The sequence below is a fragment of the Antechinus flavipes genome, chromosome 5 (genome assembly GCF_016432865.1).
Source record: "Antechinus flavipes isolate AdamAnt ecotype Samford, QLD, Australia chromosome 5, AdamAnt_v2, whole genome shotgun sequence".
NCBI lineage: Eukaryota > Metazoa > Chordata > Mammalia > Dasyuromorphia > Dasyuridae > Antechinus > Antechinus flavipes.
In genome coordinates, this window is record NC_067402.1 from 242,041,420 (window position 1) to 242,060,393 (window position 18,974).

Here is an 18,974-nt window from a genome sequence, read left to right on the forward strand (position 1 = left end):
GAATAGTATTTATTCCCCTGCCCAAATTACCACTTCATGAGATGTTCAGATCATGCTTTCTTTACTACTGCTTCTATTCTCTGTGGACTTCCTTTCTTTCTTTTTTATTTTTTCCTTCATTCTTTCCAATTTCTATTACTAATACTACCACCATCCAAGTCAGGAAGCTGAAAATCACAGGAAACTCTTGACTCCTTCCTCATCCTCTATATCAGGGGTCCTCAAACTACGGCCCACAGGCCAGATGCAGCAGCTGAGGACATTTATCCTCCTCACCCAGGGCTATGAAGTTTCTTTATTTAAAGGCCCACAAAACAAAGTTTTTGTTTTTACTATAGTCCGGCCCTCCAACAGTCTGAGGGATGGTGAACTGGCCCCCTATTTAAAAAAGTATGAGGACCTCGGCTCTATATCATAACATATTGCCACAAAATCTGTTAGATTGTACTTCTTCCTCTAATCCTTCCCTTTCTATTCTCAATGGCACTAAATGAATTCAATCTTAGAATCACAGCTTTATAGATTTTAGAGCTAAAATAGATCTTTGATCATCTGGTCCAAATTTCTTTCCATCCCATTTTAAGAATGAGGAAAATGAGGTACAAAGTTAAGGAGCTTAATCTCTCCCCTATATATCTTATATAAAGCTAGCAATAATCTTCCAAAATGCCACTTTATGCCATTTCCCAGCTCAAAATCCACAAATGGCACCCAACATACACACACACATTCTCTCTCTCTCTCTCTCTCTCATACACACACACATATATTATATCAAATATCATTAGATCAAATATGACAATTTGCCACTTTGCAAATTTGCACTTTTCATTTTCATCATCGATTATTAGCATGTATGTCTTATTCCCAAATTTGTTAATATACCTGTGAGGACAACCACCATATTATATATAAATTTTGTATTATACCCACCCTCCACCTCCAGTGCATTAGGATACTATCCTCATTAGTAATTTAATTAATGGATGCCTAATCAATAGGTGGATAACTCAATATCTCTAGAGGAATTTATTTTTCCTCAAATGTTTTAATGGCTTTGCAATGATCAAACTAGTTCTCACACTAGTGTGTTTCATACATAGATTAATACATATGCATGCTTCTGTGTATGTATAATTATACATATTCTATAAAGATATGTTGATTTTATTTTTAATTGTGATCAATGATTTGCATACATGTAATAACATTATATGTTAAACAAGGTTCTCAGTTAAGAGTTGGATCTGCAGCCTATGATTATACTACAAAGATCAGAGAATTCATGATATCATTTTCATTATCATCTGCTCTATGTGAGCTAACCAGTCATGCAAAAATATACACACTAAAAAGAGATCAAATAATTTTGAGGCCTCAAATGAAACTGGTTAGGGAGCAGGTGATCAAGTCCCATTATCTGTGGAAGGTGATAATTGAGAAACAAGACAGCTTAAGCCCCACATACATAAATATTTAAGTAAAGAAGGCTAATCTTATACATTGCAGTAAACAATTATGTTTTACACTCTGAAATAAGAGCTTATCTTATTCTGAATTTTATTTTGGCCTCTCTTTATATGGACACATAAGACTGAATTCTATTTAGCCCCATTCAAGACACAATCTCTACCCATTACCATATTACTCATTAAGGATATCATGCTACACAAGATCAAACTACCACAAGCAACCTGCTAATATCATATTAACTTTATTCTATCAGACCCAAAAAAGCTATTCATTAGACTTGAACTTAACAAAAATTTCTCTCCTTTTGGATTCTATGTGCCATCTGTATGCTAAGATATCTCAGATCATATATAGATAGAAAAATCAACTTCGAGTATTAGCCACACAAAACAATAGAATAAAAAAAGAGTATAGAATACTACATGTCACATACTGTAAAAAGGCAGATTATAACATATATAAGAATCCAAATGTTAGATTAAATTTCCTATGCAACATTAACTTTAATACTTTCTGAGATTTAAATTTGTAATTATTCCTTTTTTGGTAATGATAGAACATCTTCCTTAATATATTCTAGTAAAACAAACAACTAGATAGGATATGTGTAGAGGTTTGACACTGGAAAGGTATGAATAATTAATGAAATATTAATTAATAATTAATCAACTAGATTAACCAGGTACTCTAATCTTCATGAATATGAAGAAACATGAGAAACCATCACAAGTGGTTTAAATATCTATATAGGTAGTAGTATAAATAGCTAATTAAACACCTTATTTTCTGGAAGTGGAATACTTTGAAGAATAAATGTATACATTAAGTGGATTAAGTTGTAAACTACTGTACTTTCAAACCACTTTTTTTTTTTTCTTAGAGTTATGGAAAGATGTCTTCCCATCATGTTATTTTCTCTTTAAAATGCTCTCAAAATTTAGATTAATTAAACAAGTAAATGTATTAAAAGTCTTTTAAACAGTTGGAAAGGTTGGTCCCTAAATAAGGCACATAGCCTCCAGTTCTAATCTATGCAGCTTTCTTATAGGACTCATACCAATTATACAAAGGTTTCTTCAAGAGAAGACAAATTTAAACAAGATATTTATCCTTGTCATAAATTTCTAGTCCTGTGTGTTCCAGATCCTTATGTGATAGGAAATGCTTCCATACATCCTGAAAAAATAATGCAAATTTCTCCCAAGTGCTACAAAAACAAAAAATTAATTTTCATGTTTTAAAAATCAAAGATTACAATTTAAAGATCTTTACCCTTGGCAAATGGAAGCTTCCTTCTAAAAAGACAAAATTGTAAAGTTTTTAGAGATAGTCTTTTGAAAACTGTATTGGCCAGAAAAACTTATACCATAAAAACAAGAATTATTCCTTCTTTTGTATTTAATATGACATTAATATAAAAATATATATACTAGCAAAAATATATAAAAGAATAAGAAGGTAAGCATCTGAGGAGGAGACGGATAAAAGTTTACCTAAGCAGGACATCTTAAAAGAAATACCAATTATTTCCCTGAAAAAGCAACTAGAGCCAAGATGGCAGAGAGTAAAGGCAGGAACTTGTCCAACCTCTCTCCCAAACTGCTCTAAATAAATTTTAGAGCAACAGAACAAAAAACAGAATAGAAAAAAAAAAAAAAGATTAAGAAAATGAGCAGTAAACAAAAAAAGTTTCTGACCAATTATTATATTGACAAGGAAAATCAAAATACACTCTCAGGAGATGATAACAAGGTCAAAACTCCTATATCTAAATCCTCCAAGAAAAACAAGAATTGGCTCAGGCTAGGGAATCTCTCAAAAGGAAAAATCAAGTAAGAGAGATAAAGGGAAAATTAGGAAAAGAATTGAGAGAGGGACAAAAGAAAATACAAAAAGCTATTGAGGAGAATAATGGCTTAAAAAGCAAAATTGGCCAATTGGAAAAGGAGGTACAAAGTTCACACCAAGAAAATAGTTCCTTAAAAATCAGAAGTAAGCTATTACACACACACACACACACACACACATATATTAAACATATATATAGCATATACCATAACTGTAAAAGACTGCCTGCCATCTAGGGGAGGGAGTGGAAGGAGGAAAGGGAAAAGCTGGAACAGAAGTGAGTGCAAGGGATAATGTTATAAAAAGTTACCCATGCATATGTTCTGTCAATAAAAAGTTATAATAATAATAATAATAAACTCAGCAGAAAAAAAAATAGAATTGAGCAAATGGAAGCTATTGTCTATGAGAAATCAAGATGTCAAAATATATATATATATATATATATAATATATATATATATATATATATATATATATATATATATATATAATATATATATATATATGAGAACATGAAATATCTCATTGGAAAAACAGCTGACATGGAAAATAGATCCAGGAAAGATACTTTAAAAATTACTGGTCTACCTCAAAGTCATGTTCAAAAAAAGAAACTGGACATCATCTTTCAAGAAATTATCAAGAAAAAACTGTCCCAACATTCTAGAACCTGAGGGTTAAATAGAAAATGAAAGATCTCAAAATGAAAACTCCCAGGAATATTATAAACAAATTCCAAAACTCCCAGATTAAAGAGAAAATACTGCAAGCATCCAGAAAGAAACAATTCAAGTATAGTGGAATCACAGTCAGGATAACACAAGATTTAGCAGTTTCTACATTAAAGAATTAAAGGCCTTGGAATATTCCAGAGAGCAATGCAGCTAGGATTACAAACAAGAATCACCTACTCGGAAAAATTGAGTATAATCTTCAGAAGAAAAGGCAGTTATTCAATGAAACAGAGGATTTTCAAGCATTTATGATGAAAAGACCAGAGCCAAATAGAAAACCTGTTTCTCAAATTAGGAAAGTAATATCATAAGGGACTTAATAAGGTTTGTTTACATTCCTATATGGGAGGATGATACTTGTAACTCATTAGAACATTCTCATTATTATGGCTGTTATAAGGAGGTATGAGTATGAACATGAATATAAAAAAAATTTTTTTTAATTATGAAATCAACAGGTGAGAGAGGAAAAGTACTAGAAGAAAGGAAAAGAGAAAAATGTAATGGTGCAAATTATTTGCTATGAAAAAATAGCAAGAAAAAGCTTTTATAGTGGAGAGGAAGAAGGGGAGGAGAGGATGAATGAGTGAATCTTACTCTAATCAGAATTGGCTCAATTAGGAAATAACATATATACTCACTAGGGGTATAGAAATTTATCTATCTTAACCTGGTGGAAAATGGAGAGGAACAGGATATGGGAAGGGAGGATGGGTGATAAAAGAGAGGACATATATATAAATAGAGGGAATAGTCACTAGCAAAACACCTGAGGAGAGACAGTGAAAGAAGAGAGAATAAATGGTAATTGTAAAAAAATTTTCAAGGCAAGTTTCTCCGATGGAATATTATTGTTCTCTGGGAAATGACAGCAGGATGTTCTCAGGAAAAAAAACAAACAAATCTGGAAAGTATTCCATGAACAAAGTGAATATACTGTATACAAAGTAATAGCAATGTTCTGGGAGGACCAGCTGTATGACTTTGTTAGTCTCATCCACAACTACTCTGAAGGACTTATATGGAAAAATCCCATCCATACCCAGACAAGGAACTGATCAAATTTGAATACAGATCAAAGCATTCTCTCATTCTCTCATACTCTCATACTCTCTCTCATCTTGACTTTTCTTGAGGGTTTTTATTTTCATTAGGATGAGAGATCTATGTTTTCTTTTACTACTTGACATTTATGGATATGTTTTGCATAACTTCACATGTGGTTTCTTAATTGTGGGTGGAGGGATAAGGGAGAGCAAAAAAATGTTTTGAATCTAACTGGGAGAAAATATTAAATAAATGAATTTAGAAAAAAAGAAAAAACAACTAGAATTAACATGCATTTATTATTAACAAAGAAAAAACCCTATGTGAATTCTCTAGATTTAAGAACTAACTTGCTAGCATGAACATGTTCTATTTTCAACAAAAAACAACTAGAATTAACATGCATTTATTATTAACAAAGAAAAAACCCTATGTGAATTCTCTAGATTTAAGAACTAACTTGCTAGCATGAACATGTTCTATTTTCAACAAGTTCAGTGCACAACTGGTCACAATTGGTGATTCTAAAAATGTACTCATTAAGCACTGCTTAAAAGTTTATATGTTTTCCTTACAATAGTCATTTGAGACACTGGAAGTCTTTTCTCTTTAGAGATCTCCCTTTTCACTATTACAAATGAGTTAGTTATAGGAATACTTTGAGATGTGACATTCAAAAAGGAAAGTTTTTCTTAAAAATATACAATTAATTTGAGAGCTATTGTCAAAGGCATATGTTTTAACATATGAATTTTCAATACTACTAATTATTATTATAACAATAATGAGTTATACTCAATATCCTAAAATTATTCCGTATTTCTTTATCCATGGTAATAGTATACCTTCTAGTAAAACATATGCTCTTTAAGAATAGAAAACAATTCTTTTGTCATATTGTTCTGAACATAGTATGAGTTTACTATTTGAACAACTGTTTTTAGAAATTACAGGAGGAGAAAATGAAATATGTTTCACAATTACAGAGAGAAAAGTTCACTGTACAGGATTACAAAGGATAAAATCGAAATTTTTCATCACGGGAAACTGAAGTTCATTAAAAAAAAGACAGTTAAAATTATAAGAGAAACTAAACTGTTAACTAGAAAATATTGTACCACATGATCTACTATCCAAGAATTCTGAAGCAAGAAGATGGAAAGATGGTAGAGTAGGTCAGTAAATTTCAAGCTCTACAAAGAACAAATTTATACGTCAAGGTAAACACAGATTGGTGAAAAATCAAGAAGACTTGAGGCAAAACAGGAGTCCTCTAGGTATAACCAGAGAAGATATATATAATATATAATTCTCTTTTTCTATTCTACTTTTGTATGTGAAAATGGTTCTTTTGGGGGCATTTGTTAAGCCCATACTTTCCTAATAAAGTAAAAGAGAAATCTATAGGGTAAGCAATATATGAAAATTTTATTCGATTAATATGTAGATTATGTTCTACTTTTTTAAAGTACCTGCACTTCTTTTGTAAACTTTGAGGAAATTTTATTAATCTTTTTTCCCCCATCAAAACCTAAATGATCAATTTTAGCAAAACAGCCTTTCCCACTTCAATAAGTGCACTGTCTACATTAAGTAAACAAACCACTAGCTTTTTGAAATATAATACTTTATTTTGCTGGCCACTTACCACTAGGTTCAGACAAAATATTAGGATGGAATCTGCACTTGTGCTATCAGTGATGTTCACTCCTATTTCACTCAATTATGTTTAATAAATCCCTTTCTTTCTTGTTGTTCTGTCTTTTCAGGTATATCGAACTCTTCATGACATCATTTGGTGTTTTCTCCTTCTCCAGTTGATTATATTAGATGAGAAAACCAAGACAAACAAGGTTAAGTAACTTGTTGAGGGTCACACAACTAGTAAATGTCAAAGGCTGGATTTGAACTCAGGTCTTCCTAACTTCAGACCTGGCACTCTCTCCACTCATCCATGAGCTGCTTCTCCTTGTCTCTCACTCATCACCAATTATTCCTTCTACTGGTGCCTTTTCCTTCTACCTATAATAAGCATACTTAGATCTCTATCCTAAAAATAACCTCCTTTCAATACCATTCCTTTCAATATATATCAAATCTTTTCTCCAATGGTAAACTTCTAGAAAAATAGTCTATAAATATGTCAAATGTTGTATAATCTGAACCCACTGTTCTAATAAAACAACTAACACTTTTGATACTTTTGATACTTTCTTCCCTAGGCTTCTGTTCTCTTGGTTCTCCTGTTTGACCAGTCTCCTCCCAACTCCTTCGCTTATCTCTATTCTTCCTCCCACTTCCTTTATATTTCCTTTATGTAAATGACTATCAAATTGAAATATTCAGCCCTGATCTCTTTCCTGAATTCCTGCACCTCATTTCCAATCTCAAATTAGACATCTACATCTCGTTATGTCAATAGCATTTCAACATATCCAAAACAGAAATCTCTTCCTCCCAATTTCTGTTGATGGCATCACTATCCTTCTGGTTACTAGGACTAAAAATCTGAATCATTTTTGATTCATTCCCCTACCTCCTACACTGAGCCAGCTACCAAGTTCTATAGATTCTATCTTGGTAGCACCTATTCATAAGTGCCTCTTCATTATCACACACACTGCTAACACCTTAGTTTAAGCTTTCATTACTCTGAAGAACGATTCTGATAGTCTCAATTTATCACTTGCTCTCCAGTCTCTCATCTCTATAGTTCACTTTTCATTTAGTTTGTGAACTAACTCTTTTAGTACCATACCACTATTCTGTTCAAAGACTTTCAATGGCTCCCTATAAAGTTCATGGGATAAAATAAACCCCAGCATTTAAACATTTCCACAAGAAAGCTATATATATAACCTATCCCTATTCTACATGTGCTCTCCACATTCACAAAGTTATATCCCATCCTGCACTTCTCTGATCTCATTTTTCCCACTTTAAGCAGTTATATAACACACTATATTCAAATTGAATATATTGAATTGAAATGTAATCTCAATTTGGACAAATGCTTTTCTTCCTTTAAGACCCACCTCGAGTCAGTTCTACAAAGCTTCACTGATCTAAATAATGATTTTGTAATATTTTTTTACAAAGATTTTCTGAATTTTTCCATATCACATTTAACCCTGAACCATATGTATTTGTGTTCATGACTGCATTATTAAATTACAGTTACTTGAGAATTGAGAGAGGCAAGCAACGGAGTCGGAAAAAAGTACTGAAAATGAAAGGACTTATTTCCAAATCCACTGCTAACTAATTTTAGGACCTTTAGAGAAGTCACTTAATAAATCTTATAATGTCAATGACTACTATTTAGGCTCTTTTAACATACTTTAATTTATAAACTTAAAATTATTAAAAATATAAATTATTTAAATTATTTTAAAATTCAAAAAGAAATCTGGAATTAGCATACAGAAACTACAATGATCAAGTAGGATATTTGAACTTTCTCATGTGAGGAGAGACTGTTCATAACTGAAATTAACTGCTAATTTAAACAACTCAGCTTTTGATAAGTATTTACTGAAGAAAGCTCAATGCAGTACTCATTATCAGTTCTGTAGCAATACTCATAAAAATAAGCATCAATTTTCCTCCTAAAAATGTCTTCACAAAACCTATTTAAAAGACCATGTATGAGAAAAGAGGGACCACAGGAACTGGTTTAAAAAAAAAAAGCCCAAAATCTATATTTTAGGTCACAATGTATCACCAAAATGATGATTAGTAAAAAAGAAAAGGAAGTAGGGACTACAATGAATCAGAATGGCTATATCTAGGATATATCATGATAACTGATGTTTTTTGGACAGTGAACAAGATAAGGAAAATGTTATAAATATAACTTACCTGTGTTTTATCAGTTTTTGATAAAGTATTTTACTATCAATATCAGGATCCTAGACTTGTTTCACACTAATGTGTGAGAGAGTATGACATTTATTTAAAGGCCTTGTTCTACTTAGTTCCCCAGAATTAAAAAAAATTGAGATATTTAAAAATATTTAAAATATAGAAATTTAAAAATATTTAAAAATAGATTTTTGGCTTAAAACCAAAAAAATGAAAAAAACCTTCCTAATAATGGAAGAAATGTGTTACACTCAAAGTGTTTTAAATAGAGATTGTAGATCATCTTTTCACACATGCTCTAGACAAAATTTTTGATGATCTCAAATTCTTTCAACTTAAATGTTTTTTTCCCCATTTTAAAATATAATACATTATTATATTTAAAACACTCACCAAATTTCGTTCAAGATCCCCGCCTTCTGCCAAAACTGTTTCCATGCTGTATAAGGATTTGTTATGCTTCTCTTTCAATCAATACTTTGTCATTACGCAAATCTGAATATCCTGGAAGAAGGGAAAGAGAGGGACAGAAACAGAAACAAAGAGAGACGTTGATTTATTAGTAGTAGTAAGAAAAGAAACTAAATAAGAACATTACATTTTGAACAAAAGTTTGCAAAACATCAACAATTAAGTTTTAGAAGAGCAAGATATTGAATTAGAAACTTAAGTTGGTACAAAAAATTATATAATCCTTGTCTTAAAGGAGCTGATAATAATTTATTAGTAGAACTAAAATCTTTACAAAATATCATATAAGTAATAACTGATATGTAAATTTTAAAATTGCTACATGGAGGAGAAAGCAAAGTGAGAAAATAATTCTATTTGAAGTGGTTCAGAATATATCTTGATAGCCAGTCTTAATGGTGGGTGCAACTCTGGATAAGATTTATAGGAAGTTATATACAAGTCAAAGAGGATAAAAAAGTATAGATTATATCTCTGGAGAGAAAATCTGTCACTGATTCATTTAAATTTTAGTGCCATATGACTTAAAGAAACTCGACAAATATTGACATTTTGTAGGAGGTTATTCCACATATATAGTACTATATTGCCCTTCCCGTCCCCCCATTGCTACTATTAAGACTAAAAGAAAAAAAAGATAAATATATCTAGTTTCCAATTGATGTAAATAGTTTAATTATTCAAACTATTCAAATTTATATATTGTAAAATATGATAAATGATTTTAGCCCAAAGGAAAAATGCAATGAAAAGCTTTAAAAAAGATAAGAAAAGTCTAGTTCAGTCAAGTGTATTTCAATGTAATAAGTAAAAGGAAGCAAAACTTTAATAGTACTGAATATCAGCCCTAAAGATTAGCTTACACAGGCAATATAATAAAAGCATAATTAATGTCATTTTTAGCCAAAAAATTGTTTTAAGCGCATAATCTTTTCTTTTTATAAATGTTCGTATATATCCTGGTAAGGAGATAAACTTTATCCATATTTCAGCAAATGTGCATGCTCACATTCTATGGATTGAAAAAAATATAATTGAATGATATACAGTTGTCTTTGCAATATTTTTCAACAGTTAGGCTAAAATTACTTGAAAATTAATCTCTGATCTAACTTAGTTTCAATTGATCAAGCAGCTACACGCAAAGAAAGAACACGGGGAAATGAATGTAAACTGCTTACAGTTTTGTTTTTCTTCCCGGGTTATTTATACCTTCTGAATCCAATTCTCCCTGTGCAACAAGAGATCTGTTTGGTTCTGCACACATATATTGTATCTAGGATATACTGTAACCTATTTAACATGTATAGGACTGCTTGCCATCTGGGGGAGGGTGTAGAAGGAGGGAGGGGAAAAATCGGAATAGAAGTGAGTGCAAGAGATAATGTAAAAAATTACCCTGGCATGGGTTGTGTCAATAAAAAAAAATTAATGTCTGAAAACAGTTTTAAATACCAGTTGTTCCCCAATTAATAAAATGGTAAAAGGATATGGAGACAATTTTTAGATAAATTAAAACTATAGTTATATGAAAAATATGACTAAAAATCACTATTGATTAGAGAAATGCATATTTAAAACAACTCTGAGGTACCACTTCATACCTCTCAGATTGGCCAAGATGACAAAATAATAATAAAAAGTTAGAAGGAATGTGGGAAAACTGGGACACTAATACATTGTTGGTAAAGTTATGAAATGATCCAACCATTCTGGAAAGCAAATAGTAAAAATGCCCAGAACATACTGTGCATGTGCCACCCAGCAGTGGTGTCTAAATCCCAAGAAAATTATAAAGGGAAAAGGACCCATATATGGAAAAAAATGTTTGTAACAGCTCTTTTTGTGGTAGCAAAAAACTGAAAAATGAGTAGAGCGCCCATCAATTGGGGAATGGCTGAATAAGTTGTGGTATTTGAACTGATGCTAAGTGGAAAAAGCAGAACAAGGAATACATTATAAAGCAAGACTGTGCTATGATCAACAATGAAAGACTTGGTTCTTCTCAGCAGTTCAATGATCCAAAACAAGACTAATAATCTTTGATTAAAAGACACAGTCTGAATTCAGAGAAAGAACTATGGAGAATGAATGTAATCAAAACATGCTATATTCATTTTTTCTTCTATTTTTTTTCCCTCATGGTTTTTTCCTTTTTATTCTGCTTTTTCTCTCAACATGATTCATAAAGAAATATGTATTTTAAAAAATTAATGTACATGTATGACCAGAAGAAAACAATAAAAAGGGGGAAAAAAATAAAGAAATAAGAATAAGCGGCATTCTTCAACTGATAAATGGTCAAAACATATGGGGGAAAAAAAACCTTCTCAAAGGAAAACATTCAAGCTATCAATACACATGAAAAAATGGTCCAGAACCTTAACTACAAAGACACAAATTAAAGCAATTGTGAAATTTCATCTCATATCCATCAGAATGGCAAAGATGGGGAGGGAGAAAAGAAAAATAACAACTGTTATTTTCTTGTAGCAAAACAGAGATATTAACAGATATATGGTAGAGCCATGAATTGGACAAACTATTCTATTTTTTTAAATAACTTTTTATTGACAGGATCCATGCCAGGGTAATTTTTTACAGCATTATCCTTTGCACTCACTTCTATTCCGATTTTTCCCCTCCCTCCCTCCACACCCTCCCCCAGATGGCAAGCAGTCCTTTACATGTTGAATAGGTTACAGCATATCCTAGATACAATATATGTGTGCAGAACCAAAAAGTTTTCTTGTTGCACAGGGAGAATTGGATTCAGAAGGTATAAATAACCCGGGAAGAAAAACAAAAATGCAAACAGTTTATATTCATTTCCCAGTGTTCTTTCTTTGGGTGTAACTGCTTCTGTTCATCCTTGATCAATTGAAACTGAATTAGCTCTTTTTATCAAAGAGATCCACTTCCATCAGAATACATCCTCAAACAGTATCGTCGTTGAGGTATATAATGATCTCCTGGTTCTGCTCATTTCACTTAGCATCAGTTCATGTAAGTCTCGCCAGTCCTCTCTGTATTCATCCTGCTGGTCATTTCTTAACAGAACAATAGTATTCCATAACATTCATATACCACAATTTACCCAGCCATTCTCCAATTGATGGGCATCCATTCATTTTCCAACTTCTAGCCACTACAAACAGGGCTGCCACAAACATTCTGGCACATACAGGTCCCTTTCCCTTCTTTAGTATCTCTTTGGGGTATAAGCCCAGTAGAAACACTGAAGAATCAAAGGATATGCACAGTTTGATAACTTTTTGAGCATAGTTCCAAATTGCTCTCCAGAATGGCTGGATGTATTCACAATTCCACCAACAATGTATCAGTGTCCCTGTTTTCCCACATCCCCTCCAACATTCCGCATTATCTTTCCCTGTCACTCTAGCCAATCTGACAGGTGTGTAGTGGTATCTCAGATGGACAAACTATTCTAGAAAGCAATTTTAAACTATTCCCCAAAAGCCACTAAACATTAAACCAGGAATATTTCTATGAGACCAAAACTTCAAAGAACTTGTTGAAAAAGGAAAAGGAAATTTAAGTAGATAAATTATGATACCAGCTCTTTTTCTAGTGGTAAAGAGCTGGAAACTACAGGGGCATTCATCAAATAGGAAATGGCTACACAAAATGACAAATGAATGCAATGGAATGTTACTATATTATAAAGAAACTACAAAAGGAATAGGTTCAGAGAAATATAGACAGATTCTTTCAACATAGGGTGAAATGAATCACACCAGGGGGAAATTTATACAACAATAAGAGTGTAAAGACAAACTATTTGGAAAGACTTAAAAACTCTGACCAATGCAATGATCAACCAAGTCTCTAAAAGAACAATGATGAAACATCACTTATCTAGTCAAGACATGCAGAGCTTAAAACTTACCTTTCTTAGATATAGCCAGTATAGTCATTTGTTTTACTTGATTATGAATATTTAATAAATTCTATTTCAAAGGGGATGGAATAAGGGGGAAGGAGAAAAAAGTAAAGTAAAAAATAAAAATTACACTTAAAATCATATAAAATTATCTTTTTTGTAAACGCTTTCTGTATTTCAGAGATAAATATAGAATATACTAGTCAAAAGAATCTTAAAGATCATTGAATAAAAGCAAAATATCTCAGTTGGTAGATGAGGAAACAAAGGTGCCCTATATTACATCCAGTTCTTAAGCCAAAAGCTGATTCTTAGTTCATTGCTTTGACTACTATATTTCTTTACCCGTTTCTCAAGAATACAAACTGTCATATATACATGCCCTGTCTCCAGCATCTAACACAGTGTAATTCAAGTAGGTACTATAAATCTATGCTGGAAAATTTCATTTTGAAGTTACATATATTACAGAAACTTTCCATTAATATTACAGTTATTCAATCTAAAACACTGAAGCTAAACACTAAGTAACTTAATGGCCAGTAAATTATCCCTTATTTTATGTTATCAATAAATATCTGAAACAATAACTTTGATATCTTTCTAGAGCTATAATCTATGAATTAAGGAATTATGATTCCTTCAAAAATTAAGACAATTCCTGAAATGCACTGGAAAACCTATCAATGTACTTTAAATACAAAGTGCTTTAAAAAAAATACATCACCAGACTGAAATTCAGTAAGTGTAGTAAGTAAGTTGATTTTTAGTTTTTTACATAATACCAGACTGGAGACCTAATAAATCTTAAACTACCATGTCAATTTAAAGTATTTGCATAAAAGTTAATAATAAACTCAACATTTTATTAGAAAACAGCATTGTTTTATTGTTTTTTAATGATTCTAAAGTTCAAGGAGAAAAAGAAACAAACTGTAGAATTAAAAAAAATGTTTATTGTAGATTAAAAAAAATTATAGTAGTCAACAATAATCAATGGTTTTTCTTCTGACTAGAGACATTTTAAGAAAGAATTTAAAATTAATGGCAGAGAACTGCTGGGTCATGTGACCAAAATATGGAGCACATTTTCTTTGGATCTCCAGAACCGTAAAACCTCTTCAAAATAAAAATTACTATATAGTCCATGGTTTTGAAGACCAAGAATCAAAAAGGTTTAAAAAAATAAATAAATATGAATTTACGTTTCTACCCTAAGCTCATGTGGCAATCATTCCCCTCCCCCTGACTACTGATAGAGTGGCCATACTAGCCAACCCAAAGAACTAACCTATAGGCTTGAAACAAAACCAACTCCACACTCCAATCTCCCCTCTCTCTTTCAAACCAGAGACCACAGACGCTTGCTGTGGCCCAAATAACCAGAGCACTCACAGTACCATATGCTGTAAAAGGACTCCACAGAAGACCTAAGGAACCAAGATACATGGGCAACACAAGTATCTGAGTTTAAAATGGGGTCAAATGTAACACCACACATCCCTGCTCTTTCCATAGAGATATATTAGAGACCTAAATACCAAAATGCATTTAACAACTCTAGATGCAATTGAATTATCAAAGAAGTGAGAAACAAGGAAATTATATTGGGGAGGAAGCTACAGATTTTGCTAAATCCCACTAGCCCAAAAAAGCCCATCATCCAGCTGAGATCAGTTCTACTCATCCAAAAGTCACTTGTGACAGAGATTTAGGCTGGTTAATCCAGCATAGCCCAAGAGAGGCAGAGAAGCTTTCAAATCCAGTCAAATCCAGTCAAAAGATGGAAAAGAATCAGAAAATAAGCAATAAGAAAAATAAGGAAAGAAGGGGGCAAAGAGAGAGAACACTAGCATTGCCAAAGATCTCAGAAAGAAGACTATTCAAAAACCTGAACATAAATAGATAAGGGGAAATAATACAAAAGTACTGAGTAGAATTTCTGAAAAGAGAAAATGAAATACCAATTGAAAAGATGCATAGATCATCTCTAATGGGGGAGAAAAAATCTCCAAAGTCCAAAACACATAACGGTTAAATTTAAATTTAACAATTCAATTTGGAAACAAGAAGTTCTGAAGATCACCACACAAAACCAAACCCAAAGTCCTGGCCCTGAAGGATTCATCACAGAAGAATTCTGTCATAATTTAAGTAACAATTAGTTCTAACACTTCACAAATTATTATCCAAAAAAATGAGAAAGCCTTTTACCAGAATCTTTTTTAAGACAAAGGTAGTCCTAATTTCTAAATATAGAAACAAAAAAGCCAATATCAATAATTTTATTCTGATAATAGCTAATATTTATATAGTACTGTGCAAGGTATTGTATTAAGCACTTTTCTAATATCTCATTTGATCCTCACCCCTAGGATATAGGTATTATTGTTATTATTATCATCATTTTAAAACTCAGAAAACTAAGGTGAAGTGTCTTTTCCAGCATCACAAAGCTAATAAGTGACTAAGGTCAGGTTCACTGTGATATTTATCTGTTCCAATGAAAAGACTTGATAACTTTCAACAAAATCCCATTAAACAGATTTCAGTAATTTATCTAGGAAAATATTGATTATAATCAAGTAGGATTTATACCAAGAATACAATGATAGTTCAATTTAGGTCAAGAATATCAATGGAATTAATGAAAAAAAAAAAAAAACCCAAAGATGGTGACTTAGTACTATGTGACTTAAAACTATATTATAAAGCGGCAATACCCTTGGTACTGGCTAAGAAATAGAATGGTGGATCAACAGAATAGATTAGATACACATGATACATTAATCAAGGCTTATAGTAATCTAGTATTTGATAAACTCCCAAACCCAAGCTTCTGGGATAAGAACTATTTGACAAAAAAATAGCTGGAAAAACTGGAAAATAATGTCAGAAACTCAACACAGACCTAATATCTTACACTCCATACCAAAAATAAGGTAAAAATTGATACACAATTGAGGTATAAAGGGCAATAGGGTAAGCAAATTAGGAAAGCAAAGGATAATTTATATTTTAGATATTTGGAGAAGGGAGGGGTTTCCATTTACTTTATTTACTTATTTTTTTAAATTATACCTTTTTCAAAACATATGCATGGGTAATTTTTTCAACATTGACCCTTGCAAAACCTTCTGTTCCAATAATTCCCCTCGTTCGCCCACCCCCTTCCCTAGATGACAGAGAGTCCAATATATGTTAAAAACAATATATGTACCATATATTCATTTATACAATTATTTATACATATTTATACAATTAACTTGCTGCACAAGAAAAATCAGATTTGGAAAGAAGGTGAAAATAACCTGAGAAGGAAAACAAAAATATAAGCAGACAATAACAGAAAGAGTGAAAATGCTATGTTATGGACCAAACTCATTTCCCATAGTTCTTTCAGTGGGTGCAGCTGATTCTCTTCATTACTGAACAATTGGAACTGATTTGGATCATCTTCATTATTGAAGAGAGACTCGTCCATCAGAATTGATCATCACATAGTATTGTTGCTGAAGTGTATAATGATCTCCTGGTTCTGCTCACTTCACTTGGCATCAGTTCATGTAAGTCTCTACAGGCCTTTCTGAAATCATCCTGCTGGTCATTTCTTACAGAACAATAATATTGCATAATATTCATATACCCCAATTTATTCAGCCATTCTCCAATTGATGGGCATCCACTCAATTTCCAGTTTCTGGCCACCACAAAAAGGGCTGCCACAAACATTTTTGCACATACAGATCCCTTTCCTTTTTTTAAGATCTCTTTGGGATATAAGCCCAGTAGGAACACTACTGGATCAAAGGGAACGCACAAGTTTGATAACTTTTTGAGCACAGTTCCAAATTGCTTTCCAGAATGGTTGGATTTGTTCACAATTCCACCAACAATGTATCAGTGTCCCACTTTTCCCACTTCCCCTCCAACATTTATCATTCTTTTCCTGTCATCAGGAAAAAAATTTCCAGCTAATGTTGCTAGAGTTGTGAAATGATCATTGTAGTGAGCAATTTGAAACTATGGGCTAACATTATTAATCACATTAAAAACCAAGATATCTTAAATCACATAGGCCTCTGACAAAGTATGATACTTTTGTATGCTTAAAAACATCACAAAATATATTTATAATATATTTAAATATATTTGACATTCCTTTTGGAATATCACAGAAAATTTTAAAAAAGGAATGAATCATAATCATTAAAACTATCTGGTATTGGTTTAAAATATAAATAGATCAGAGAAACAGACTACACAAGAAAGAAATAGAAACAAATGAACTAATTCAGTGTTTGATAAAGTAGAAAGCAAATATTACCTAGGGAAAACTTTTTTTTTTTAAACTGCTGGGTCTTTTGCACCAAAGAATGTGGAGATACTGAGGATAATTATGACAATAAAAAACATCAGTAAAAACAAAAAAATAAAAATAAAGCTAATGGTAAAAATCAAAAATACTAAAACCAGAAACTTGTATTCAAAAGCAAATTATGAGTCACATTAAATAGATCACTCTTATCATTTTACTTAGCAGGAAAATTAAGGGTATAGAATACTGCATATGCTTTCAAGTATAAATATTTTATCAGGTGATTTTCTTAACTTTTGCTTAAGGAATGAGATTAAATATTTGGAACAACCAGAGACCCTAGAGTCCATCTAACCCAACTTTAGAAAGTTAATAAATGAGTAATCTACGGTCAATTAATTTAAATCCCTGGGATCAAAAGGGATGGCAATTCAGTCAATAAATATTTATCGAGTGCCTACTACATACCAGGCACTGTACTAAATACTAAGATTATAAATAATAGTAAAAGACAGTCCTTGTCCTCCTCAAGGAGCTCACAATCTAACAGAAAAGACAAGCAAATAATCTTGTACAAGCAAGCTATATACAAGGGGGGAGGAGGAGAAGGAAATAAGAAAAGGCAAATCACTATTGATCAGAGAAATGCAAATTAAGACAACTCTGAGATACCACTACACACCTGTCAGATTGGCTAAGATGACAGGAAAAAATAATGATGAATGTTGGAGGGGATGTGGGAAAACTGGGACACTGATGCATTGTTGGTGGAGTTGTGAACGAATCCAACCATTCTGGAGAGCAAGCTGGAATTATGCCCAAAAAGTTATCAAACTGTGCATACACTTTGATCCAGCAGTGTTACTTCTGGGCTTATATCCCAAAGGAATACTAAAGAAGGGAAAGGGACCTGTATGTGCCAAAATGTTTATGGCAGCCCTGTTTGTAGTGGCTAGAAACTGGAAAATGAATGGATGCCCATCAATTGGAGAATGGCTGGGTAAATTGTGGTATGTGAATGTTATGGAATATTATTGTTCTGTAAGAAATGACCAGTAGGATGAATACAGAGAGGCTTGGAGAGACTTACATGAACTGATGCTAAGTGAAATGAGCAGAACCAGGAGATCGTTATACACTTCGACAACGATATTGTATGAGGACATATTTTGATGGAAGTAGATTTCTTTGACAAAGAGATCTAACTGAGTTTCAATTGATAAATGACAGAACAGAAGCAGCTACACCCAAAGATCTCCCTGTGGAACAAGAGAACTGTTCGGTTCTGCAAATATATATTGTATCTAGGATAT

The 18,974-nt window shown here is 32.2% G+C and overlaps 1 protein-coding gene across 5 annotated transcripts in view; it reads right to left on the reverse strand.

Annotated features, from left to right (window-relative positions):
• Nucleotides 1–18,974, reverse strand: part of OSBPL8 (oxysterol binding protein like 8) — a 224,415-nt gene that overhangs the window by 162,239 nt on the left and 43,202 nt on the right. For all 5 annotated transcript variants that reach the window (XM_052001513.1, XM_052001514.1, XM_052001511.1 and 2 more), the window contains one exon: nt 9,362–9,472. In XM_052001513.1, coding sequence (XP_051857473.1) covers nt 9,362–9,406 — 45 coding nt within the window. In that variant the 5' untranslated portion in view covers nt 9,407–9,472. The remainder of the gene's footprint in view (nt 1–9,361; nt 9,473–18,974) is intronic.